This window comes from Aptenodytes patagonicus, chromosome 25, assembly GCF_965638725.1.
Source record: "Aptenodytes patagonicus chromosome 25, bAptPat1.pri.cur, whole genome shotgun sequence".
Classification (NCBI taxonomy): Eukaryota; Metazoa; Chordata; class Aves; order Sphenisciformes; family Spheniscidae; genus Aptenodytes; species Aptenodytes patagonicus.
Window position 1 is genome coordinate 144414 of NC_134973.1, and position 26428 is coordinate 170841.

A 26428-nucleotide genomic window follows, 5' to 3' on the forward strand; every position below is an offset into this window, starting at 1 on the left:
CATGAAGAGATTGTGCAGTTCAAAGAATAGAAGTTCTGGTTGCTGCTGTCACTGGTTCTGCATTTCTTAGTACTAGAAGATATTTGCAGAGTGGCACCCTTATAAACTGAAAAACATTTGTGGGAGAAAAAAAACCCACCACCCTTCAAAGTTAAATTATTTCTTGTATCTCACGCTAACTCTGAAAGCCTCTGCAGAAGGCATGTAGCCCACTTTTGCAAGGTGGGGGAGTATCAATTTATGCCGTTTCATGATTAATCCATTTAGTTTCAACTTCAGCAGGTTTCGCACAAGACAGTTTGTTCTTTGGTGATTACTGAATAAAATGCCTTAGTGTGAACTTTTCCATGTAAACTGTGAAGTGAGAGAAGCTCACTGATGAAGAAGGTGGCTTGAGATGAGAATCATCTCACTGACTGTACCTTGCCTTACCTAGCTGTGGCGAGTGGTACAGTTTAGTCCTCAGACCTTCTCCTTCTGTCTTCCAGAGGGCTGATAAACTGCCATGATGAGATCGTCCCTGCAACTGAGACGATGAATCTGTGATGTTGAAATCAATACAAGCATCATGCTCTTAGGGTTGTGCTTGGAACAAGATTTAACTGAAAACTGAGTCAGAGCGTACATCCAACATGTACAAACGTCTCTTAGGAAGAATTTCAGGGCTTGATTTCCCAATGATGATCATAAAAGTAGGACTGGTCCCATAATTCATGGTTAAACCCAAAGCCTCAACAACAAAGGAATTGTAACTTTGGTTAATTACACCCTGTCTTCATCAACTGCAACTGGCTTCTTTCTGTTACAGTAAGATTTTATGCCATGACCATAACAAACCAGCAGGAAAGAGAGAGAAGACAGGGATTAAACAAAATTAAGAAATCAGTCAGGATAGTTTAAATAGTTTTTCAATAAAAAACTTGTTGTTAAGCTGCCCTGACACCTGGCAGAAACATTCTCTTTTCTTTTAATCTGTCTGGAAAATTTCAGACCTTTCAGTTCCCAGTGTGGACTGATAAGAAGCTGCAATAAGGTGGTTCTTCAACAACAGAACTTGATTACATCTTCCTCTTCAGAGGAGCTTGTATCGAATGACTTACCTTTAAAAAAGAAAGATCAGGCCTGCTTCAAGGAACCACTTACTATAAGAACGAAGACCTAGTGCAGAGCTTAAGGTAAATGTTTTCTCAATTTCGGTATAGTTATGGATATCATTGAAATACGGTGTCATTGTTCTTAACACAGGACCTGCTGGTCTAATGTCACTGCTAACCCCTTTGATATTAAACAAATTGTAAGATATAACTGAAACATATCTTAAGAGCAATCAGAGCTAAAAACCAAAATTCCCGATGATGGCTACATTCCTCTGCCATCCAGCAGTCTGCCGGCTGCAGCAGTGCCAGGGTGCTGCTGAATTTCACTGAAACTAATCAACGCTTACACATAGCTTTTGCGTTAACTATGTGTCTTGTTGGAAAGTAGCTAGCAAGCACACTTACCCCTGGCTCTTCTCTCATGGTAGAAACACATCTTTTTCATTCGTCTTGGTACATCTTTGAACATTCCTGTAGCCAGTGATGTCAAAGGAATTTCCAGAGATGATGAAAAAGAACAAGTGATATACAGGCTGGTGGGCTAGCTGTGCAAAAGAAAGGTGGAAATCAGCTGTTACATGAGTGAGCAAAATGTGTAACCATTTTGTGTTTTGTGCCTTAATGTAATAGAAGTTACAACATTCCTTAGGTAGGTGGTCTGTTTATAAAATTGCTTTTGATACCTGTTAATTAAATTAAGAAACAGGTTCTTGAAAAGAAAACTTCCAAAAGACCCTTCTGGAAGGATGCTTGGTCTAGAATAGTCCCTAAGCACATGCATATATGGAGTATAGGCTGTATGGCTAGAAGAGACCACAGGCAACCACACCATATAATGACAGTCATAAATATATCCCATACTATTTTTAAGTAAAACATCTTTAAACACCTACATAGTGAAGTAGCTTCCGCAGCTTTTGCTGCGAAGTAAAAAAAAGAAAAAAAAAGAAATCTTGTTCTGTGCCTGAATCATTAGGGTTAACTGATCAGAGGACCTGCCTGAACAGCATGAAGACTGACCAGGCAGAGCAGGCTTGGGTCTCAGCGCTCATTCCTCTGCATGGTACTCGTCAGCTCATACCCTCAACACCAGTTTACAGTTGATAACCCAATAACTGTTCAGGGAAGCTGTTAGCACCTTAAGCAAAAAAATTCTACTCCAAAATGCAGAGATAAGGTTTTCCAGAGATTTTGCGTCTTTGGTGTTCAGCAACAGTGCTGAAAAGTGCTTCTAGGCAGACAGTCTGCTCTTTTTTCTAATGAGACTAATTGCATGCCAGTGGCAGTGTGTAAAAGGTAGTGATTAATAAGGAACAACTAATTCTCTAGAAATTCAAGGAGGATGCAGTTAATTTGGGCCTTTTTTAAAAACATTGATTTGCCAAGTTTCCTGTTCGTGCAGTGTCCATGCAGGACCTCACTTCACACCATTGATGAGGCTGTTTCCTACTGCCAAGGGAGAGGAGAGTGTTGGTAGTGGAGGAGTTGAATTGTTGAGCTCAGTTTTGTTACCCCTTGATAACTTTTTTCTATTTATGCAGATTTTTGTTCTTTGCATTGTTCCACTGTGAAAGACTGAAGATGCACAGCTAGCGTAAATATGCATTCCTTGTGACTAGGTTTCTAGTTGCTATGTCCTTATTTTACAACCAATGTTTGATTTGCATTAGGAAAAATGGAAGTAAGTTACTCCAGTAAAGACCAAGTGGCCTCTTGTTTCAGCAGGACATTTCTTCTGCGTTAATACCACACATCTGATAGAGCTTCCCTCTTGATCCTGAGCCGAGTCCTTAGTTCAAGTGGATGTTATGTATGTTCAGTGTTCTAGATCGAGCAGTGAACAACATTTAGGCCTTATCATCAATGTGGTACTCTGCGTAAGCTGCAAGCAAACCAGAGATCAATGATAGGTATCATGGCTGTCTCTGCAAGCCTGGGCTTCGTGCCATAATCCCGGACACCCAAGCACGGTGGATTCAGAAGTTGACAAAGCAGGATATAGCATTTCCCAACCTCATGTAATTTTGGATATTACAGCACAGAGCTCAGGACAGTAGAATACAAGTCCCACCCTTTCTGCTGTAAGTTTGGGTTTTTTTCTTCTCAGTTTCTTTATCTAGCTGCTTGACATGATACTTGTGCTTAGATTCAAAATGGAGGCAGCTGTTGTGTACTACATCATGTTTTAACAGCGCTGCAACGTCAGAAATCACTGTTCTATTTTTGGCTGAACCTTTATCTTTTACAGAGCCATAGCCCTGCCCCTCAGTAGCAAACTGGGTGTGAGAGACAAGCAGAGACCAAAAGCTCAGCCCAACCCCATGCTGGAAACATTCTACAGTACACGCTGCAAGAACCCTGAAGAGGTGAGTCCTTTCTGCCTTTGCTTTCCTCTAGATTTAGCCCTTGTGTCTTTAGCCAAATAAAATCACATTTGGAATCCTGAAGTTTGGTAATGCCACTCATATTTGGAAACTCAACAAAGCAGCAGGAACCACTATAGCACTGGCCACCTGACACCAGCCAGCCACAAGGATCATTCTGCAAATGCCATCAGCTATCACTTCTGCTTCTGAACATGTGGGAATAGCAGCTTTCTATAGGTAGCATTCAAAAAAAATTAAACCCCAAGCTTCTATGGACAAGAAACTGTTCTCCCACAGGAAATAATGACAACTCCTGTTCCCTCTTGTGTTTGCCTTATACATGGCACAAGGAGGCTCTGTTTGAACATCAGGAAACACTTTCTTACTGTGAGGGTGACCAGGCACCTGGAACAGGTTGTCCAGAGAGGTTGTGGAATCTCCATCCTTGGGGATACTCAAAAGCCATCTGGACATGGTCCTGGGCAACCGACTCTAGGTAGCTCTACTTGAGCAGGCGGGGTTGGACCAGATGACCTCCAGAGGTCCCTTCCAACCCCAGCCATTCTGTGATTCTGTAATGGCTTCTTTTCATATATTAGCAAATCCCTGTCACATCAGCTGCCTTGAACTGACTCCCATGTGGCTAGTCCTCGCGGCTCAGCAGGCATGAATTGCTTGATGCTCCCAGTTCTGGGGTGGGTCATTCTGTTGCTGTGCAATCCATGAGTTTGAGATTGGCCTTTCAGGAAGCCAGCTTAAGTCTTGGCTGTCATCACAGAGATTGTAAGGAGCGTCAGAAAACTGCAAACAGAAATGGTGGGTAGTTTTGCCATGAGAGAGAAAAAGAGTGATCTTGAAGAACTTGGCAGGATAATCCAGAGTTATAATGGCTGCTGCCAGTGGCAGGATTGTGAATTGTCAGGCAGTATTAGGGTTTAACCTTGTCAGTGAAGTCCCTGGATGTGACCCCTGTGGTAGGGAAAGGAATCAGATTTTCTTTCAGCTCCTTTTTGCAGGCTTTCTTGGCCTTCAAGCCATAGCTGTTAACCCTTACCAAGGATGTATGAGCAGGGGGCTGGGGTTCCAGTCCCAAGGGGCAGTCCTAGTGCGAACATGTTGCTGCCTTGACAAGGCTGATGCGGCATGGTTCATACTGCAGTGGGGCATGTGGAGCCCCAGGACATTCAGTACCAAGTTAAAAGTAAAAGAATGGTGGCTAAAATTAAAATGCAGGCATTCATCTGGGTTGCGCAGCCAGCCTTTCTCCCCAGCAGTGGGAAGGAGTGTTCTCAGGAACACTTGCCAGTATGGTGGTCCCTGACCTTCCTCTTGCCTGTCTGTCTGAAATCCGCACATTTCTCAGTGACTCCTGTCACAGAGATCTAACTCAAGGCCTAGCTTTGCAAGCAGGATTTCCCCACAGGTCTCCCTGCACCTACATTGAAGCTGGCACTTTTATCCCAGAGAATCTGTGATACTGGAGCATATCCTCACCACAAGACTCCTGACATGGAGCAAGAATGGTGCAACGGGCTGCTGCCTTGCTCTCTCTGTTCACTGGTTACACCTCAGCCAGTCTTCTAGCTTCCTCCCTCTCCCATCAGCTCTCAGACACCTGCTTATGAGTCAGTTTTTACTTGTCCAATACAAGATGAGATTTTGCTGTTCTCAGCAGCCTTCTCCTTGGGAGGAATTCCATATTATGGAGCAGCTGGAGAATATAAATTAGTGTCTCCATTTGTCTCCACCACAGGAACAGAAGTCGCTAAGTAAGAGTGGAAAGAAGCAAATCTGAAAATTGGTAATGAGCATACCTTTGTACAACATGCTCAGACAATATAAGTCACTCTCAGATGATACCATTAACGTAAATGCATTCCATGAAAAACTATTGCTTTACTTAAAAAATAAGGCTATCCATGGTGACACTTCCAGAAGGAATATAAAACATGACAAACTTTTTTCACATCACATGCCAAACTCTTTAAGAGCCTAAGGACAAGAAGGAAGGTAATTGCAGGATTTCTGTGGGTAATCTATTGAAAAATTATCCCTTACAGGTTTACCACAACAGGAGAATATCCGGTAGGAGAATGGTGTTGCCTCTGCTCATGATGTCAGTCAGGTTATTGGCTGATACTGCATCAGAATGCTGAAAGGCATGACAAGATTAGGTGCAGAACTTTAGCAATTATTTAAGCTGCAGTAACTCTTTCTTGGAGTGATAGATTTAAGGGATGCAGTCCCTGAAGACAAGGTGAGGAAGTGATTCGACAACAAACTTCTGTGAGGAGATGACACCAGAGTTTGAAAGTAGAAACTGGGAAAGTTCACATAAAAAACGTAAAGTTTCAACATTTAACATGAATAACCAGTTGCTTACAGGGGGAATGGAAAGTTTTTCTACTATCTGAGGTCTTTAGACTAAGACAGCTTTCTGAAAGATGCCTTAGTTTGAACAGATTGGGCTTGCCAGCAGCCTCCAGCTGGGCTCTCTGGTGGGTCAGACGAGATGCCCATATCACCCCTTCTGACCTTTGAACCCGGATCTGAACCCTGCTGCCTCACCTGTTTTCCAGGGTGAGCTGATCAGTTTAGCCAAACAGTGCGACCTGCCGGTGAGGAAGGTGGAGAGGTGGTTCCGGCACCGGAGGAACACAGACCGACCCAGCCTGACGAAGAAGTTTTGCGAGGCCTGGTGAGCAGGAGCACAAGCCATAAGCAGCAGGGGCCTTTCACTGGAGCTTAGCTTTGCAAGCAGCTCACTGCCTCCCAGCCTGCCGTCCACCCCTACGCAGAGAGCACCCCAGCTCCGCTGCCTCCCCGCCTGCCCTCCACCCTACGCAGAGAGCATCCCAGCTCCGCTGCCTCCCCGCCTGCCCTCCACCCTATGCAGAGAGCATCCCAGCTCCACCGCCTCCCCACTTGCTCTCCACCCTGCGCAGAGAGCATCCTGGGTCTTCCCTGCCCCACCTGATTCTTCTGCAACTCTCTGCTGCTTCTCTGTTACTGAAACATTCCTTGCTTTTCCCCTTTATTTTCACTCCCAAGTCTCCTTTTACTCCTGTCTCATGTTTATTCCTTATAGGGCCTCTGTTTCTGACTTTGTAAGACTGGCATTGTGCTTTGAAACACAATTGTACCTGAAAAACTCCCTATTGTTTCGCATCTTACTGCTCCTTGCTGGTTTGCTTTCGGTGCCTCCAAAACAGTCAGCCTTTCTGTTGCCTTTCCCATGACTTCCCTTTGCTTCACCGCAAGCTGATTCCTTCTGCAGCATCTTTTCTGCAACTGTTCTGCACGCTGTTGCTTTAAAAAGTCACAGGCAGCGGGCTAGATTGTGTTCTGCTGTCAATTGACTTCAGCATCCTGAAAGTCAAAAGCCAGCATCCTTTTATAGTGGCAGAAAAAGGGGCCTATGTGAAAGCTTGTGTTTTCCAAAGAGCAAAATTCTTCCTGGAAACAGCTGTGTGGAAATCCTCCTTATTATGTGGAGGCACAAAATAAATCGCACATCAGCCAGTTCTGTGAATGTTAGTCCTGGCTGAGTTTTCCACAGAAAAGAAGGATTCTCCCGAATTTGGTTGAAATGCTTTACTTATGAGTGGCTGCTCTGCTATTTGTGTAAGGAAGTAGGTTCTCCCAGGAAAGCCACAGAGGTGAAAGAAATCATTAAATACCTGCAGTGCTATTCATCTGTCTAAAAGTGTATATCCATAGGGTAGGCATCAACTTTGAGCTAATCACCTCATGCTCCATTTAGCACTCAACCTCTAATTCAAAACCCCTGCCTAAAAACCCTAATTGAAAAAGAAAAAAAAAAAAGGATGTGTATTATTTATTTATAATATTCCAGATAGTTGCAGTTAGAAATAGTTACAAAATCTGTGAACAAGGAGTTGTAAAGCAACCACGCTTAATCTGCTTCCATCAAGATGAAATCTAGTTCTCCCTGCACTCAGCTGACTTACAGTAAATAGTAACAGTAAATAGTAAACAGTAAATATTTTTCTGACTCAACTCACTGGGGATGGTGTCCTTCCACCTGCCCTCTGTCACCATTTGCAGTCTGTAGAAAGAATGTCTTTCCAATGTGATGTAGTAGCTTTGTACAGTTTATATCTCTCTTGGAGCTCCTGGGGGTTTCATTGACAGGTGGAGTCTCTCTCTCTCTCAAAATGTAGTTACTTCTGATTTGTTATGGAGATTTTTGGAAATTCAAGGACTGGTTTAGACAGTTTTACTGCTTTGAAGATTTCCTGAGTTTAGTTTATCAGCTTGTTTATTCTGTTGGGGAGAAATTCCCCTCATTCCTTACTATATGTGTGTATATTCAGTGTGACCTGCCTCTGTCCACTGAACTTGGCAAACAGTTCATAGGTACCTCTGTGTGGGTTTAATGTGGGTAAATCATTACCAGCTCTTGACTGAGACCAAACATGACAGTAATTAATTACTTTACATGATCATGAATTTAGCATGCCTAATCTCCAAAAGCCTAGAAAGAGAGATTGGCATTGTTTGACTTTTACAAATGCATCTGCTAGTGCTGGGAAGGTTTGGGATGATTATCTGAGTGATTTTAGTCAGCAGGATTCTCGTATTTTCTGCCATCTCTAAAGCAGAAGAATTGCTCTTTGTGAAGTCTGTTGAATGTGCTAGTGACATGCAAAGAGCCACTCCTGTTATGATCTGGGCAAACCTTGAACGTATTAATGTATGTCTTTGCCTTAATAGTGTCATTCTTTGAATGAGTGTGATTGATACACAGAATTGCAGCTTGGTGGTTAATGAATGGAATTCTAACATACTTTGTTTTGTTTGTTTGTAGCTGGAGGTTTACATTTTACATCACTTCTTTCTTCACTGGACTTGCTGTCCTGTACGATGTGAGTACACCAGCAGTGCCACCTGCTGTTCTACCTAGCCAGTGCCTGCAAGAATGGCAGATTTTGTTGTCAAACATGTCAAACATGTCCTTTCAGACCTTCTTATAGAGGTTTTCCCACCAGGTCAGTGTGTATCCTCTGCACAGCACACTTAATGAGACCACAAACATATTGGACCATGCTTATTTTAAAAACTCCAACTCAAAACCAAGAGGTTTCCTCTTCTTCTGGCAAAGCAGAAGGCAATTAGGATTGTGTAAAAATAAATTTCTGTGGGGCAGGAGATAGAACACTTACCTGAGATGGAAGCTGCAGGGCCTGTTTATGTGTTGTATCCAATACCTGTTTAAGGTAAAAAACTCAGGCTTCCCTTGGAGCATGGACTGCAATTTAATCATTTATTAATTTTCTTTTCCTTACCCAAGGTGTGAGAGGTTCAGGCTCATGCCTCTGCCTTTTCTCTGATTTGATAAATAATGAGTTCTCTTGATACAAATTGAACTGCCTCAACAGGCAGAAGAGGTAATAGAAGACATGCATATGCTCTAATCACTGAGCTGTGGTCACTAAGCTGGGACTAGGGGTACTGATCATCCTCTGGCTGTGTTTTAAAGGTTCCCCTGGCTCTTTTGCTGAATCCGATTCCTTAGGTGAGCTTTGCAAAAGTCTTCTACACCAGCACCTTCTGAGGGGTTAAGTAATGGAAAACCTGCAGATCCCAGGACAGCAGGCACAAACTATGCTTGTAACTTCTCGTTATTGTAATAAGTGAAGAACTTTTGAACTTACACTGACTTTCAGGTCAGAATTTAAGGTACTCTAGGAGTATGAGGATTACAGGATGAGCTAGCAGAGGAGTGAAGGTGTCTAAATCCCAACTGCAGTGTTTTGTGGATCTGAACATCAAAATAGAAGGCTATTCTTTGAGGCCAGCTATGCATGTTTGTATGGATGACCTGCTTAGCATAGTACAAGAGCCCTGTGGCAACATAAGGGGCAAAATCCTGTTCTTCTGCATGTTATCTGACCATTCTAGGAATGCAAGATCATCTTCACTTTTTGTGAAAGTCTTTTCTTTGTTCAGTACATCTTCCAATTTTCACAAAAAAAGGAGGCATCTGTCCTACGGGCAACAGCTCTAGATCCTGCAGCAAATAGCATGTTATTCTGTTATCTAAAATTGTACCAAAATAACTACATTAAAAAGAAGAACAAAGAATTAATGTGACGGTGTATTTGCATGTGACATTTCCTGACTTTTGTGTGTTTACTTTGTAATCTGAGTAGTATTTTAACATGCATTTGTTTTTGTGAAACACCCTTCTTTCTTTAGAAAAAAGCAAATGTTTAAATTCTGTATTAGTAGCTTTAGACTGATGGCAAAACCTCTGCCCCATGAGTCAGTGAAATAGCATGTAGCAATAGAAAGTTATCTCACAATAGGCCACCAGAAAACAGCTTTACTTGCTGAGAGTAGAGGAATGATGACATTCAGGGATCTGGGGCTCCTTTCTAGTTTAGGTAACACAGTGTGCCATAGTTTTTTCAGAGTTTTTGCTTTGTCCTCTCTGATTCTCTATCACACATCTCTCCTGGTTCTGTACCTGTATTTGCGGTAAATCCTACTCCCAACCCCACTCCCAGCCAGGAGGAGGCTGTGTCTACTCCTAATTACCACTGCTCGCAAAAACTACTGCTTCCTGCTTCCCTTCCATATTGCTCATGCACCAGCAGGTGCTCAGTGAGAGAAGGAGAAATGTTGTCGTCTTGCTCTTAGCTCTGATATCTGGAGCCTTGTAGAACTGTTAGAGAAAATTACCCTTACAGATGTGACATAGAATATGTTCCATCACTGTATGCTCTAGGACGTGCTTGCTCTGGTCAAATCTGGGCACAGCTCCATGCTGGAAGAACTTTTGGGGACTTCAGTTGCCATGTTTCTATGAAAGTTTCGAAGCTGCCAAGTTCTAAACTACCAATTTTCTATTAAGTGTGAATCTTTTCACACTTCATCTTTTCACAGGTTCATTACTTAACAGACTGAAGCATGATCCTCACCATTAGAGGAAGAAACACGTTCCTGACACACAAGTTTTCAGCCTCTTTACCATGTTTAAGTGTTGTTGTCCAAACCACAGAGATTCTTAATCAAATAGTTGTAAGAATATTTTAATATATTCAAAACATAACCATCACCACCCAAACTTGTAGAAGGCTGCAACAAGTTGGTAGAAATCTTCCCTGAGCTATTTTATTTGGGACTGGGCTAAACAGCACATGAAATTTCAGCACAATAGCCACAAATTGGCAATGTCTCAAGCAACTGCAAGTTCTTGTAGTGGAAATCTCTTGGCAACTGAATTCCAGACAGTGTGACCAGCTCTGCCTGTAATAAAACGCAACAAAGTCTGTAGCAGTAACAAACTAAAGGAGTTAGACAGTTGATAAGAGAATTCCTCTGCCATTCTCACATTCATGTTGCATTTTCTTTCCAGAAGCCTTGGCTTTGGGACCACAGAGAGTGCTGGACAGGATATCCACAACAGGTGAGTCATGCAAGAGGGAAAATTGCTGTTATAAATCATGTATTGTCTTTTGATATCTTTTGAAAATCAGGTTATATTAGTGACAAAAGAGAGGGCACTGCATTAAATTCAGACTCACAAGCCCTAAGAATTCAAAGCCAGATCCTCATCAAGGGAGAACGTCTTTGTATCTAGTGTAATCTAAACACAATAGAGGATGAGTCAAGAAAGCAGGAGGAGACTGCAGAAGTAAAGGGAAAGTGAGAGTTCTGGCCAGGTGAGCCAAGAAACTGAAAAATGGGAATGCTCCAAGGTTGTTTAATTTGTAGAAGAGATTGAGGCCAGAGAAGGACACGTTGCCTGAGGAGAAGTAGTGAAGACTTCAGTGGAGAGTATCTAGAGCAGAGGACATGCTCTGAATGCTGTGTACTTTCAGCTATACTGAAGAATCGTGTCCACAGTGCTCCCCAAGGAGTTTGTTTCCCAGTGGAACTGATAGTATGGCCAGTAGCAATACAGCATCATTCCCATTAAGTTCAGAGGATGCTCTTTTACAGTTTTATAATGTATACTCTTGAGTTTTTTCACAACAGCATTACGAGAAGCTGTCCAGTGGGTTGAAAAGCGTACATCTCTTATCAGCCCAGACCAGAATAACCTCAATGAAAATTGCCAGCTAGGCACAAAATCTGCTCCTTGTTCATCAACACAAGGAGCAAAGATAGCAACCAAAAGCCAGGTACTTTTTTGCCTGGCTGTCTCCCTTGCTATTCCTACTCCTGTAACTTCACAAGTTGAAAGACTTAGAAAGGGGCTTCACCCACTGAGCACAGGAGCTATTGCCTGCTCTGCCTTTCCCCTTACGTTTTTATGTGCTCTGAATTCTCTAGAGAAGACGACTGTTGCCTATTCTATAGCAGGAGCCTTCCTATATCACACTGCTGTGGATGCCACAGCAGACATAGTAAAGAGAGCTAAATTTCATTAAAGTGAAAAATCTGATTTCAACTTTGGAAGAGGTTCTTCTCTCCTATGAGAGCAGCTGCTAAGTGTTTCTAGCAGGATAGTAATCTCCTGTATTATCATGCAGGGAGCTCCCACAGGATTTTACAGTACTAGAATTTCCTGGGTAGGAAATAAAATTTTTCATTAGTTGAAGAGGAGGCTGAAGGAAACTTGATCCCAGTACCAAGACGAAGTCAAGACTGCCTATGTTCCAAGGCTTTTTGGTCTGGCAGTCAAAGTTAGAGCAAGACCCCATGACTGTACGTCGACGTTGCAAACCCATAAAGGGAAATGTAACGCACAATTTTAACAGTGTGAGCCACAGGAAACATAATGGAACAAATGAGTGAAGAATGAGGTAGTATCTTTCAAGCCGAGTCTCCAAACAATCCGCTGTTGCTCAAAGGCAAAAATTTTAGGGGCAAATCTGTAGTTCAGTGTAAAAGTCAAACCATACAAACAGGTGGTGCTTGAATAGGAATGTAAGACTAAAAGGATCACTCGGGTCCTTGCGCCCTGTGCTGTACATTTGGAGTACATGTCTTTTCAAAAACAATCCAAGTCATCATAACAGCACACTGGGGTCAGTTGACTGTGGCTGGCTGCCAGGTGCCCACCAAGCCGCTCTGTCTCCCCCCTCCTCAGCTGGACAGGTGGGAGAAAATACGATGAAAGGCTCGTGGGTTGAGATAAGGACAGGGAGAGATCACTTACCAATTACCATCACGGACAAAACAGACTTGTCTTGGGGGAATTAATTTAATTTATTGCCAATCAAATCAGAGTAGGATAGTGAGAAATAAGAACAAATCTAAAACCACCTTCCCCCCCACCCCTCCCTTCTTCCCAGGCTCAACTTCACTCCTGATTTTCTCTACCTCCTCCCTGCAAGCGGCGCAGGGGGATGGGTAATGGGGGTTGCGGTCAGTTCATCACACGTTGTCTCTGCCGCTCCTTCCTCCTTACACTCTTCCCCTGCTCCTGCGTGGGGTCTCTCCCACAGGAGACAGTCCACAAACGTCTCCACCATGGGTTCTTCCCATGGGGTGCAGTCCTTCAGGAACGGACTGCTCCAGCATGGGTCCCCTGTGGGGCCTCAGGTCCTGCCAGAAGACCTGCTCCAGTGTGGGCTCCTCTTCTCTCCTTCTTCACTGACCTTGGTGTCTGCAGAGTTGTTTCTCTCACGTATTCTCACTCCTCTCTCCCAGCTGCTGTTGCACAACAGTTTTTACCCTTTCTTAAATATGTTACCACAGAGGCGCTACTACCGTCTCTGATGGGCTCAGCTTTGGCCAGCAGTGGGTCCATCTTGAAGCTGTCTGGAACTGGCTCTGTCGGACATGGGGCAGCTTCTGGCATCTTCTCACAGAAGCCACCCCTGCAGCCCCCCCGCTACCAAAACTTGGCCATGTAAACCCAATACAGACACTTTCCAACATCTGTAACAAACAGAAAAGACCAAAACCAGAGCTAGAAATGTCCCACTGGCAAAGAGCAAGAAAGGTCAAGGACAAACGTGTATTAGCAGGAACACAGAATGTATTAAATACAATTTCTACTAAACAGACCATGCCGTGTGCTACAGACAATGAGAAAAGAAATGCTAGTTCTCCCAAATAATCTTATCTTTGGGGGGAAAAAAATCCCTTCTGATCCAGAGCTCCTGTTTGGATAACCTCCAGAGTGCGAAGAGCACATCCCAGCCTGGGAGATGTTAATATCCCCCCTGGTAGCACCAGTGCATCCAGCTGTGCTGCCTCTTGTGGCCAATCACTGGTGCTACAAAGGAAAACAAACTAAAATCTATGAAGGCCATAAATCAACACTTTGGGTAGAGAAAGCCCAAATAAATTGGTATTTGGGAACGCCATACTCCATGATTCTTTGGAAATGCTAGTGGCAAAGCCCCTTCAGTCATAGTAATTTTTTTTTTTTTATCAAGTAGGTTCAGGTTTAAGGAGGCTGTATAGTGCCACAACAGCAAAAAATTACTTGTTAAATAGTATATATCTTGCTGGGTGGGTCTAAGCTTTTAGTTTTCCAGCTGTAAAACCCCAGAAAAATTACCCGGAAGAATGCAGATTACTGTTCACACTGGGATTGCACTTTCCCCCCATTAGTTTGATTAAACTGAAAAATCTGTGATAGAGTGCAAGGTGCCTGAAGCATCTCCTTGCATCCTAAAAAGGGAATGATTTATTCAGCTACTACTTATCTATTTCACCATAGTGAAATGGTTTGCATAGTTTTTAAAGCTCTATACTGACTCCTCAGGAATCGGCACAGTGCTGAAGAAGTCCTAAAAATATTCAAGATCTTCCCGGTGGTTCCCTAAATGTTCCACGTGGTGCGGCAAAGTGGAATTTCCCCTGCTATTTGCTTTTGCCTCGGTACAAATGATATTTAAGTAACCACGTTGTTCAATTGAACTATTTCCCCCTGGAAGCTGCAAGAACAAATTTTGTTGGTTTGGTTGTCTGATATTCTTTTGCCTAGGAAGGAGTCTTCACTTCCAGCCCTTGCTCTGCTTTATCTGATGGGTATTTCACTGTCTCTCCCTCTCTCACAGCCTCTCCAACCATCCCTGTTCTGGTACTACCTGCTGGAGCTCTCCTTCTACTGGTCACTAGTCTTCACCCTGCCCTTTGATGTGAAGAGGAAGGTGAGTGGCAGCCTCAGGGAAGAATCAAACACAAACAGGACTCAAGCTGAACACTCAGGAGAGTGATCTCCAAGAGCACGTGTATAGTGCTAGTCTGAGGTTTTGGGGGACTCTGTCCTTGCTCATTCCCAGGAATTTCCATTCCCAGTCACTGGCTTCCCTCTCCTCTGGGAAGTGGTGAACACAAACCCTGATATAGAAAGGTGCAAACTACTGCAGAGTTCTCAATCCAAACTTAAAATCCAAACTTAAAAATTGCTCTTCTGAGACTCTTCTAGGCTGCAGTGATCATAGAGACAGAAGAGATTATTCTCTGCCAGTTAAGCTGCATGTGTTCCTAGGTGCCAGTGCCCCGACAGACAGGGTGCTGCATGATTACATAGGCATACACATGCATTGAGGCTGCGAGTATACCCTTGTAAGTAAAGGGTGGTTGTGAGTCTCCATCAGCGAGCCTGGGGGTATGAGATGATTGTGCAAACAGGTAGGCACAGAGCAGAGATGGATATGGGCATTGCTTTGTGACAGAAAGGAAGCTTTCTTTATGTTGAATTTGTCTGTACTGAATCATAGGCTCTTACTCTTCTGTCTTCTGATTTGCACCATCATCAGACCATTACTGGTGGAGGGAGAGAGTGTTCTTTGTTGTGAGATGATCAGTTTACACCATAAACTCCTCATTCCTGGGTCTCTTGGTTGCTTACATTTCTAGAATGGTTTTGGTAAAAGACTTATATGGCTAAGACCTTATAGTGGGAGGTTTCTTAATCGTTGGTTAGAGAGATTTCATTGCTACCTGCAGGAGGCATGCTTTAACCAGGACAGAAGGTGCATCATGTATTTTATTCTCTGCTGTCCCCTTTCTCATCAGGACTTCAAGGAGCAGATAGTCCATCATGCTGCAACCATCTTCCTGATCAGTTTCTCATACTGTGCCAATTACATCCGCATTGGGACACTGGTGATGGTGATTCATGATGCTTCTGATTGCTTCCTAGAGGTGAGCTCCACAACGTACATGCCTTGATCTAGCACAGTATGGGCCAAGCATTATGGTGTTTCACAGATAACTCAGTACTGATCTCCTGACCCAGCCTAGGGTGCCCTGCAGAGAGCCAGGAAGAGGCATTATTACCCGCATGCAGATTGTATCGTATCTGGCTCATTAACCTCCTGGAGCATGTGCAGATGCACTGTCTTGGCCTTCTGTTTTATTGTTCTTTCTCCTTCCAGCCAACTAAGATATTCAATTACATGAAGTGGAAAAAAACTTGCGACAGCCTCTTTATGATCTTCTCAGCTGTTTTCCTCATCAGCCGCCTGGTCATTTTCCCCTACACGTGAGTCTGCTGCAGTCAAGGGAAATGGAAAAGCTGCCTTCTGAGAGACAGGATAATTCAGCTGGATGCTGATTTTTTTGCTGCAGCCTTTGTTTTTCAGTCCTTGAGCATATGTCCCTGCCCTTTGCATAGGCTACAGTGTCACATGGCTGTTGCACCTGCCTTGGGGTAAACTAGGGTGGTCTGCCTTGGAGTTCATAGAGTAGTCTTAAAGTCCTGAAGTATACTACGGAGGAGGAGTCCTCGGCCTATGGCTCTACCCTGCTTATTTCTGGTGGGGAACTGAGAGTTGGCTCATATGTGTTATATATAAGAAGGAGGTGACTGACCTGAAACTTCCTCCGTAACTAGAGCTTTCTGGGGCTTAATTACGGCCCTACTAACAACACACTTTCCCTCCACTGCAATTCTCTCTCTCTTGCAGAGTGCTCTATAACACCTACTATTACTCCATGGAGATATTCCAACCCTTCTTTGGATACTACTTTGTGAATGCTCTCCTGATAATTCTGCAGCTGCTCCATGTCTTCTGGTCCTGCCTAATTATTCACATGGTCTACAAGTTCATCCTCCAGGGCACGGTATGGATCAGTTTGTGGTCCCCTGTACATCACATGGGGAGGGAGGGTCCACCTAGACTGCTTGGGAGCACAAGGGTTCATCTGGGATGGATTCCTTCTTGCTCTAGTGAAATTATACATGTACATTCCTAACAGTGAGGTGAAAGGAACACTCAATACTATTAGGGAAAGTTGACCAAAAAATAGTAAAATTTTTATGAGTCACTGCAATATTGGGTCCACTGCTGATGCTTGTATTCAAGAAAAATGTGGATTGGACTCCAGGGGAGATTTCTGTGAACAAAGCCAGTGACATCTGAGTAAGGATCCCAACACTTGGTCCAGTATGATTTGCATTTGTAACAAAACTAAGAAATCAAGGCAGAGAAAGTTGTCACGATTGGTGAGGCCAATGCAAAAGTGCTTCCCTTATAGTACAGGATTTTTCATTATAGTGTTACTGAGATCACAGAATCACTGAATGGCTGAGGTTGGAAGGTACCTCTAGAAGTCTTGTCCATATTCCCTGGCTCAAGCAAGGTCACCTAGAGTAGGTTGCCCAGGACCACGTCCAGACAGCTTTTGAATATCTCTAAGGACAGAGACTCCACAACCTCTCTGGGCACCCTGTGCCAGTGCTTGGTCACCCTCTCAGTAAAAAACTGTTTACTGATGTTCAGAGGGAGCCTCCTGTGTTTCAGTTTGTGCCCATTGCCTCTTGTCCTGTCACTAGGCACTACTGAGAAGAGCCTGGCTTTGTCTTCTTTACACCCTCCCTTCAGGTATTTATATACATTGGTAAGATCCCCCTGAACCCTCTCTTCTCGAGGCTAAACAGTCCCAGCTCTCTCAGCCTTTCCTCCTATGTGAGGTGCTCTCCAGTATGTCCATGTCTCTCTTGTACCGAGGAGCCCAGAACTGGACACAGCACTCCAGCTGTGGCCTCACCAGTGCTGAATAGAAGGGAAGGATCATCTCCCTCGACCTGCTGGCAGCACTCCTCCTAATGCAGGCCAGGAGGGGCAACGGCACATTGCTGGCTCATGTTCAGCTTGGTGTCTGCCAGGACCTCCAAGTTTTTCTTAGAAAAGCTGGTCAGCCCCCAGCATGTACTGGTGCCTGGGGTTGTTCTTCCCCAGGTGCAGGACTTCACACTTCCCCTTGTTGAACTTCACAAGGTTCCTGTCAGCCCACTTCTCCTGCCTGTCAAGGTCCCTCTGGATGGCAGCATGATCCTCTGGTCTATCAGTCACTCCTCCCAGTTTTGTGTCTTCAGCAAACTTGCTTAGGATACACTCTGCCCCATCATCCAGATCATTAATACATGTTTCATACAGATTGTCTTACAGTGCTGTAGATGTCTACAGAGTAGATATTTCTGTCTAAACTAGCTGTCTGGACTCTTTTCGTAGCAGTAGAGGTAAACAGGCATGCCCAAAGCATAATCCATTCAAGATTGCACCCACGTAGTGCTGTTCATCTCTATCAGTCATAGAGCAACCCTAGATGAATGTCTGAGATGCAGCTGTATAAACTTAAGCGAAATGCATCCCACTCTTTCTGAACATAGCCTGTAGTATTTCCTGTGAGACCAAACTGCTGCTCAGCATGAAATTCTTCCCAAAATCAAAGACATTACCTAATGGCACTAGATTGGCCACATGCCAAGGACACAGTCCAGGAGTAACAAGTCCCTGCCTTGTGGGAGTTGACCTCATAGCCCAAGATGAGTTGTTTTATTAGTATCCAACTGGGAAATTCTGTCTTATGGGAACTGAGCACAAGTATTAAAGGCTCATCTTCATCCATATTGTACCCATTTTCTTTATCTGCCTTCACTTAAGCACAGAGCAAATTACTTGCAAATTAGGAAACAGAAACTTCACACAGGGCAGAAAATGAAGACGCAACTGAAGACGCCCTTTTATTGTTTTCCTAATTCTAGTGTGGGCTGAATTACCATTGCAGTTATTACAGTGTAAAATGATGAGGTAATAAATAACCTTATTAGAAAGAAATGAACCATCAGGGAGAAAAATACTGAAGCACATCCAGAATTTTTCCTATTTTATCTAAAAAACATCTGCCACATTTGATGCAAAAATATATTTGAGAGCTTTCCATATTGAGCAGTGAATAGCAAAGAAAAATCATCCTAAACAGATCTTTTTCAATGATGATATTTAATAGCCCAAAGCAGTACCAGCAAGAATACAGGACATTCTCCCCTTTTTGAAAGCCATGAAATTCTCGCTCCAGTCGGAAGTTCACATTCTTCTCATGGGCCTTTCTGATCTCCACAGTTTTCCTCTCTGGCTACAGGGTTATCTGCACCACCTTCTCACATGATGTCCCCTAATCCCCCGTAATTAGAACTCAGCCTAGAGCCTGAAGTACGAGTTTCATTCCCTCATACAGGCAACCTGAGATACATTGTTGTAATTCATGCAGCTATATGGTTCCTTTGTGAATCTTGCTAGGTTTAAGACCTCAGCCACATTCTATGGCCATGAATAGATAAACTCAGGAGTATTGATTGCTATTTGTCCTTATGCTGCAGATCAAGACTGCTGCATAGTTCCTGAGCTGCCCATTCCAGAATGACATGAGGTCCAGGTTGTTCACAGAAGATAGCATCTCCTACCCATATTGTCCTTGGAGGCAGTTTGAATTCAGTGCAAGTTTAGATTCTTACAAATCCTGTCTGCATTTGGGTGTAGTGATCTCTAGAAAGAGCATCAGGCCAAATAGACTTCTTAATATGATCCAAGAGATATCCCCAGAAGAACTGACAGAGTAAATGGAGACTACAGGTGTCCGTGCAGCAACTGACATGCCCCTGAGCAGTTTCCAAAGCTCAGGTCACAGAAGGGGTTTGCTGCGTTCCCTCAGAGCACTGTTTCCAACAAGGAGTGTGATACCGTGAATTTGTCCCCAGTTTTGGCATCTTGTATTGCAGAGTAGAAACAGCCTGGGAAGCCAGCAAGTGCTAGGCTGCTTCTTCTAATCTGTCTTTTTATCACAATGTTTCTTCTTTATTTTCCTTTTAAAGCAATGAATTAAGTATTTACAAAAGTGAGTTACAGATCTCTCAGTCAATAGCAAGAGGAAAAACCTGAACGTAAAACTGAATGTAATCAGAGTTGAGTGGCTTTGTGTTGAGCTACTGGTTTGTTTGAAAGCATATGCTTTCAAACTGTCCAAAGCAGTGTGCTCAACCTGCAGCCACCCAGGCCAAGTGTGGTCAGAAGCTATCTCCTTGTCCCTTTTGGAAAATGTAAAAGAGCTTGATTAACTGCCTCCACCCATCCTTCTTCCACACACTGATGCCCAAAGCAGCAATGTGGATCTTGTCAGTCTTACACGGTTTTCCTCAGTCCTGGGCATCTGTGGTTTGGTGCAGCTTCTCAACCTGTACAGTAATTGCTAATGTTGATTAGGATCACAGCTAGGATTCCACTGAGGCTGAAATCAAAGAGATGGAGATAATCTATTCCCAAAGGTGGTATAAAAGCTGAAAGGACACGGTAGAACTGTGTGCCAAAGGCAAGTGGCTGAAATAGCAGATGAATGTTTAGCCTGTTGCTCAGCTAGCACTGCATCTTGTGCAGACTTCTATGTTTGTATTGCTTCTCACTTACATTTTTCTGTAGATGAAAAAGGACATGAGAAGTGACACAGAAGAAAGTGACAAGGATGAAGAAAGAGAAAATATTAGGGAAAAGGAGAAAAACGGGATCACGTATTTCAGCAATGTCACAAGCAACAATTATATCCAGAGGAATGGGTCTGAGTCACTGAACAACAGAACCCATCTCACCAATGGCCATGTCAAGGAAAGATAGCTACTGTTCACGTGCTTCTGATCTAGTCTTTAATGAATCCAGTCCACTGTCTTTAGAAACAGTTTTGCTCATTGTGTAGATAAAATGGAGTGCAATTGAACTATCATAGCTGAATTCCTGCTTCCTGTAAACAGAAGTGTTTATACTCAGTGATATTTGAAGGAAGTTTTTGGTCTTTCTTCAATAAAAGCTTACTGTAGGCTGTAGCCTTGAAGCAGATAGAAAGGGATCAAAGTGGTTTGTCTTGTATTAGACTGTATCATAGTTGTTGTTAAATGTGTTAATCTTGAAAAATACTTAAAAAAAAAGGTGGATAAACTCTGGCAATGTCAAGTCTTAACCACCTAATGTTATTTGGTAGGAATCTGTTTAGCCTTGATCAGCCTCTGGAGGCCCTGGCCCATTGCCACTAATGATTATGGCTAACAAATAAGTGTGAGACTAAATCTTAATATGGGGACACCTCTTTTGAGAAGACAGGTGCCCCATACACACTCAGAAAATTAAAACTAAGCATAGTGGAATGAAAGCTTTGGAAAGACATAGGAGAAAACATCTTCTTCTCAAAGGAAATGCTGCTGAGTGCCGTATGACCAGTTTTGTATTGGTATGGATCTCAGTCCCTTCTGTTGTCAGCATTACTGCCACAAAGGTAGGAACTCAAAAGCCCAGATTGGAGAGAGTACCCACCCAAATCATAGTTGGAAGAGCTGGAAAATCCAGGCAGCTGTGTCTCAACTGTAATCCTTTAAACCTGTCTTGGAAGGAAGCGGAGTCAGAAGAAGGGAGGTGACAAGAAACTAGATAATCTAGAAGACAACACTGATTAAGTGCTTGTGTTTTCACCTAGTGTGATTGGCACAGTGGGAAATGTTTACAGAGTCAGCTTGTGGCAAGAAGGGAATACATTTCTCCTATCCTCGGAGGAAAAAGGATCCAGAGAAGATCTGCTGAACCTTATGGAATAGTGCTTTAACATGGCCTTCTAACTCCAGGGCCTTTGTCTAGATGTATCAAGAATAGCAAGTTTAAAGCAGTAGTCCATGAAGTCATGATGCAGTTCTGATTCAGTTTGTTTAGATGTCCTGTATCTTATAACCTGTGTAGTCTTAGACTTTGGATTCCGTAATCCCTTAAAAGAGTTAAATTAGTATGACATGAATTTCTGTTTTATAGATCAATTAATCTATGAAACCAAAGTATAAACAGATTCACTGTAATGAGTGCAGGGACTTAGACTGCCAAGGCCATGCAGACACTTCCCAGTAAGGGCTAATGCTAACTGGGGGGGGGACATGGACCAAGGAAATGACTTGAGGAGGTGGTGCACATGTTTAAAATTAAAAGGCAAGTGACAGCATAGAAGGACAAGAGGGTTTTCAGCCATCCATTCGGTTCACCTGAGATGTGACTGAGAGAGCTTTGATCTGAGCTTGTATGTGTTCATCTTAGGTTTCAGTCAAAATACATTGGATAATTTCAGAGCGGAAAAAAGTGGTTCCAGTGCGGGTGATTCCAGGGCAGTAACATGCTCTGGGAGGAGAGCATCTGTTCCTGCATCATCATTTAAATTCATATTTGCTGAAGATAGTTTGTCTCTGAAACCTTGAGCTAATTTGAAGTTCGAAGTACATGTTGCGTATACTGTCATGTTTCTTTAATCTGAGTAAACAATCTTGCCACTCCTTTGCAGGTGATGTGTTCAGGAGGGATGGTTATATATAATTTTGTACTACTGAATGTAAACGTTCTTTATAAATTACTTTTGAAAGGTTTGATTGTCTGGGGTCTTTTCTACTTCTTTAACTAGCAGGAGGTAACCTGGCTAGTTGCACTTTATAGATGGATGTGTGATGAGGAAGACGTGTATGGGTGCCATTGCCAAGGTCGATACACATGCAGCGCACATGGAGAGGATGTTGCATACCCAGGACATGCAGTCATACTGGGCCATGCCAGTAGAGAACTGCAGCTGCCTGATTTGTCTCATACTAGGTAAAGCTGCATTTGGCCCTGGAACAAGGGACACTTTGGGGCACCCTACACTAGACCTAGGGGTGGGCCAGCTTACTTGGTACTGCCAGGGCGGTGGCAAGTCCAAGATTGCAGCACTGGTGAGATGCTTTGGACTTGCAAGGGTAGGAGGGGAGAAATTAATGTCTATTCTTCTTTTTCATGAGCTTTTAGAAGGCTAGGAAAGATCCCTGTTGTAAAATCACACCACCTCTCACCTGAGGAGCAGAATGCTTCCCGGAGACTGCACAATGCACTGTGGAGCCAGTGCAGACATACATTGATGCCTGCTGAATTTTATCCTCAGGGCTTTGCTGTCCCCCTGAAGATTGAGATAAGCTCATTAGGAGGCAAATCTGATTCTTGTGAAAGGGTACATCAAGGATTCAGGAGAGCTGTTAGACTTGATTAAGAACTAGAGTGCTGCTTTTAGCTGAGGAACTGAGCATGACAGTGATGAGTCACTGGGGCAGATCAACTGCCGAATTTGTTTTATTGCCATCAACTTGCTAAGTCTTAACGAAGCTCAGTGTGTAATCAGCTTCCTCCCCACATTGTTCCACCCTCTCTTTACATCTGCTCCAGCGTTGGGAAGCTTGTGAGTGCTGTGATAGTATTTATGAATTTAGTATATCAACTCGCTCCACCCCTTCCATACTAGGGGCATCCGAGCCCCCAGCACAGAGACGCTGTTGTAGAAAACCTGCAGCAAGACTGTCACTTGTCTGCTGAAAAACCCAGCAGAACGGGTGGAGCACTGGGCACCACAGCAGCATCTGAATCTATTTCCCCTGTATCTTTATCACCCCATGTGTACAGGGGAGGCGTGCATCACACAGTGCATGCATCACATGATGTGATCAAGCAACTGTAGGAGATGAGGTGTCCAGCTCCAGGTGAACTATGAGAAAAAGAACATTTACTGGTGCTCCCATGCTCTTGTGTGGTGGGTGAGTTGAGGACTGGCAAAGCATGGCCCCCAGGCTGTCATCTGGCCAGCCTAGCACAAAATTATGGCTGACATGAATCTGCTAACTCCAGTAGACGTGGACATCTAGTGCTATTTTGGATCTTGTTTTAAGAGCAGTTTGGCACAGTTGTTCCTTTCCCCCTGCACACACTTGGGAAACAGCAGAGATGTGCATCCACCCATTTTTTTTCATTTAGACATGTACGCCCAAGGGAACCTTCACTTGGATGGCTACACTTCTAAAGACATTGCTTTTCTCATATGCGCATGTACAACAGACACAGTGCCTGCAGGTAAGGGCGTCCCTAAGAAACAGCAAGACAGTGTTCAAAAAGCTGAAGTCATGTCTAAACAAGGAACGTGGAAAGGACCTGTAACTTTGGCAGATTAATGTGAACATGTAATAAAGCAGGCCAAGAAATATCCTGAGAAACAACTTGAAAGGCAATACCAGTCTCTGAAACATTGGAAAGACTGCAGGAGTCATAGATAATGGAGGCATATAGCAAGAACACTGAGACAAGATCAGGCTAGAGCCAAAAAATTCAATGAGCTGCCTGCATATGACTTCATAGAATCATAGAATCATTAAGGTTGGAAAAGACCTCTAAGATCATCGAGTCCAACCATCAACCCAACACCACCATGCCCACTAAACCATGTCCCTAAGCGCCTCATCTACACGTCTTTTAAATACTTCCAGGGATGGGGACTCAACCCCTTCCCTGGGCAGCCTGTTCCAATGTTTAACCACTCTTTCAGTAAAGAAATTTTTCCTCATGTCCAATCTAAACCTCCCCTGGCGCAACTTGAGGCCGTTTCCTCTCGTCCTATTGCTTGTTACTTGGGAGAAGAGACCGACCCCCACCTCGCTACAACCTCCTTTCAGGGAGTTGTAGAGAGCGATGAGGTCTCCCCTCAGCCTCCTCTTCTCCAGACCAAACAACCCCAGTTCCCTCAGCCGCTCCTCATCAGACTTGTTCTCCAGACCCCTCACCAGCCTCGTTGCCCTTCTCTGGACACGCTCCAGCACCTCGACGTCCTTCTTGGAGTGAGGGGCCCAAAACTGAACACAGTGTTCGAGGTGCGGCCTCACCAGTGCCGAGTACAGGGGCACGATCACTCCCCTAGTCCCGCTGGCCACACTATTTCTGATACAGGCCAGGATGCCATTGGCCTTCTTGGCCGCCTGGGCACACTGCCGGCTCATGTTCAGCCGGCTGTCAACCAGCACCCCCAGGTCCTTTTCCGACAGGCAGCTTTCCAGCCACTCTTCCCCAAGCCTGTAGCACTGCATGGGGTTGTTGTGGCCAAAGTGCAGGACCCGGCACTTGGCCTTGTTGAACCTCATACAGTTGGCCTCGGCCCATCGATCCAGCCTGTCCAGGTCCCTCTGCAGAGCCTTCCTACCCTCGAGCAGATCAACACTCCCGCCCAAGTTGGTGTCATCTGCAAACCTACTGAGGGTGCACTCGATCCCCTCATCCAGATCATTGATAAAGATATTGAACAAGACCGGCCCCAAAACTGAGCCCTGGGGAACACCGCTCGTGACCGGCCGCCAACTGGATTGAACTCCATTCACCACAACTCTCTGGGCCCGGCCGTCCAGCCAGTTTTTGACCCAGCGCAGAGTCCACCTGTCTAAGCCGTGAGCCGCCAGCTTCTCTAGGAGAATGCTGTGGGAGACGGTGTCAAAGGCCTTACTGAAGTCCAGGTAGACCACATCCACAGCCTTTCCCTCGTCCACTGATCATAGAATGGTCACCTGGTCATAGAAGGAGATCAGGTTGGTCAAGCAGGACCTGCCTTTCATGAACCTGTGCTGGCTGGGCCTGATCCCCTGGTTGTTCTGCAACTTCCCTGCTTAGAAGCTCAAAGAGGGTCCAATACCTGACATCTTGCTGAGGCTACATCCCAAGAAGATCCATCTCAAGCTGATGGGTGTGAAGATGTTATATAGCAAACAGACTAACTGAATAATAGCAAACCTTCAAACCTGGGTGGCATTCACTTAAGTGTCAAGAGGAAACTCGTACTAGAAGAAGTTAAACTACCAACTGTGGAATGCCATTTTTTGTTTCAAATCATCTTGTTACCAGAAAAATTTAAGAAGGTTCCAAGTGGGAATGTGAGGAGCTATAGCCATCTGTATTCTGACATCCAGACTGGTCAGACTGGTAGAAAGTATAATAAATGATGGAATTTGTGGAAACACATATGAACATAATATTTTAGGAAAGAGTCCCCATGGGTTGTGTATGAGGAAATTATGTCTCACTCTGCTGGAGGTATCCCAAAGAGTCAGTGAGCACATGCAGAGAAGAGAACCTGCTACCTACTCAGCTTTGCAAAAGCATTCAGAAAGGTCCCTCACCACAGACTTAAAGAAATCCACCTGAGGTTACCATGAGAGACCAACATGGATTTTTTTGCAGCTATGTATTGTTGCAGGTGCCCCAAAAAGTGGGAGGGAAAGGCAGATGGCAAAATTGGCTGATAATGAAAGTTACTCATGATGATGATGCAGACTGACTGCAAGCAGTTGCAGAAGGGTTTACGGTACTGAGGGACTGAGTGATAAAACACAAGTGAAATTGAATATGGAGGAGAGCAATGTGGTGTACATGAGAAAGTCTCCTGAAGTGCTGGGCTGAGTGTTAGCACTTCAGAATAGTTTTGGGGAGCGGTATATCAACTTAGTGCTCAGTATGTGGTGGTTCAGAATGCAAATAGGATTTGGGATGTTGCTGGGCAAGATGTAGGAACCAAAACTGACTGTTGGGGCCCTAAGGGTGCCAGAAGATCTTAATGGCTGTGGCCAGTCTCACCTGGGACCTCCATCCACACCCTCTGCCAGGTGTCAGAGCTGATTGATAGGTGAGGGCTTTGCAGCCTGGGAAGGAAAAGGCTGGTAAGAAAGGGGGGGCAAGAGAGAAGCCCCTGCTGTTATTGTCACCAGGTAGGGACTTCAGTCATCTGTGCAGCAGAGTGTAATTGAAGTTAGCCACCTCCTTGACACCCACTAAATTACTTTCTTGTGCTAGGACATCTTACCCCACCTCCAAGCTCACGGGCAGGTCAGAACAAGTGATGCTATTTCAACTAGTCTGAAGTCATACTCATGGGATCGAGTGGGAGGTGGGGAGTGTGAAT

The 26428-nt window shown here is 44.2% G+C and overlaps 1 protein-coding gene across 5 annotated transcripts in view; it reads left to right on the plus strand.

The window, feature by feature from the left end:
* Positions 1-22064, plus strand: part of LOC143170658 (ceramide synthase 4-like) — a 48896-nt gene extending 26832 nt beyond the window's left edge. For all 5 annotated transcript variants that reach the window (XM_076359112.1, XM_076359117.1, XM_076359116.1 and 2 more), the window contains 9 exons: positions 3346-3463; positions 6043-6161; positions 8295-8352; positions 10848-10898; positions 14452-14544; positions 15416-15544; positions 15778-15884; positions 16309-16465; positions 20098-22064. In XM_076359112.1, coding sequence (XP_076215227.1) covers positions 3346-3463; positions 6043-6161; positions 8295-8352; positions 10848-10898; positions 14452-14544; positions 15416-15544; positions 15778-15884; positions 16309-16465; positions 20098-20289 — 1024 coding nt within the window. In that variant the 3' untranslated portion in view covers positions 20290-22064. The remainder of the gene's footprint in view (positions 1-3345; positions 3464-6042; positions 6162-8294; positions 8353-10847; positions 10899-14451; positions 14545-15415; positions 15545-15777; positions 15885-16308; positions 16466-20097) is intronic.
* Positions 22065-26428: the final 4364 nt, after the last annotated feature.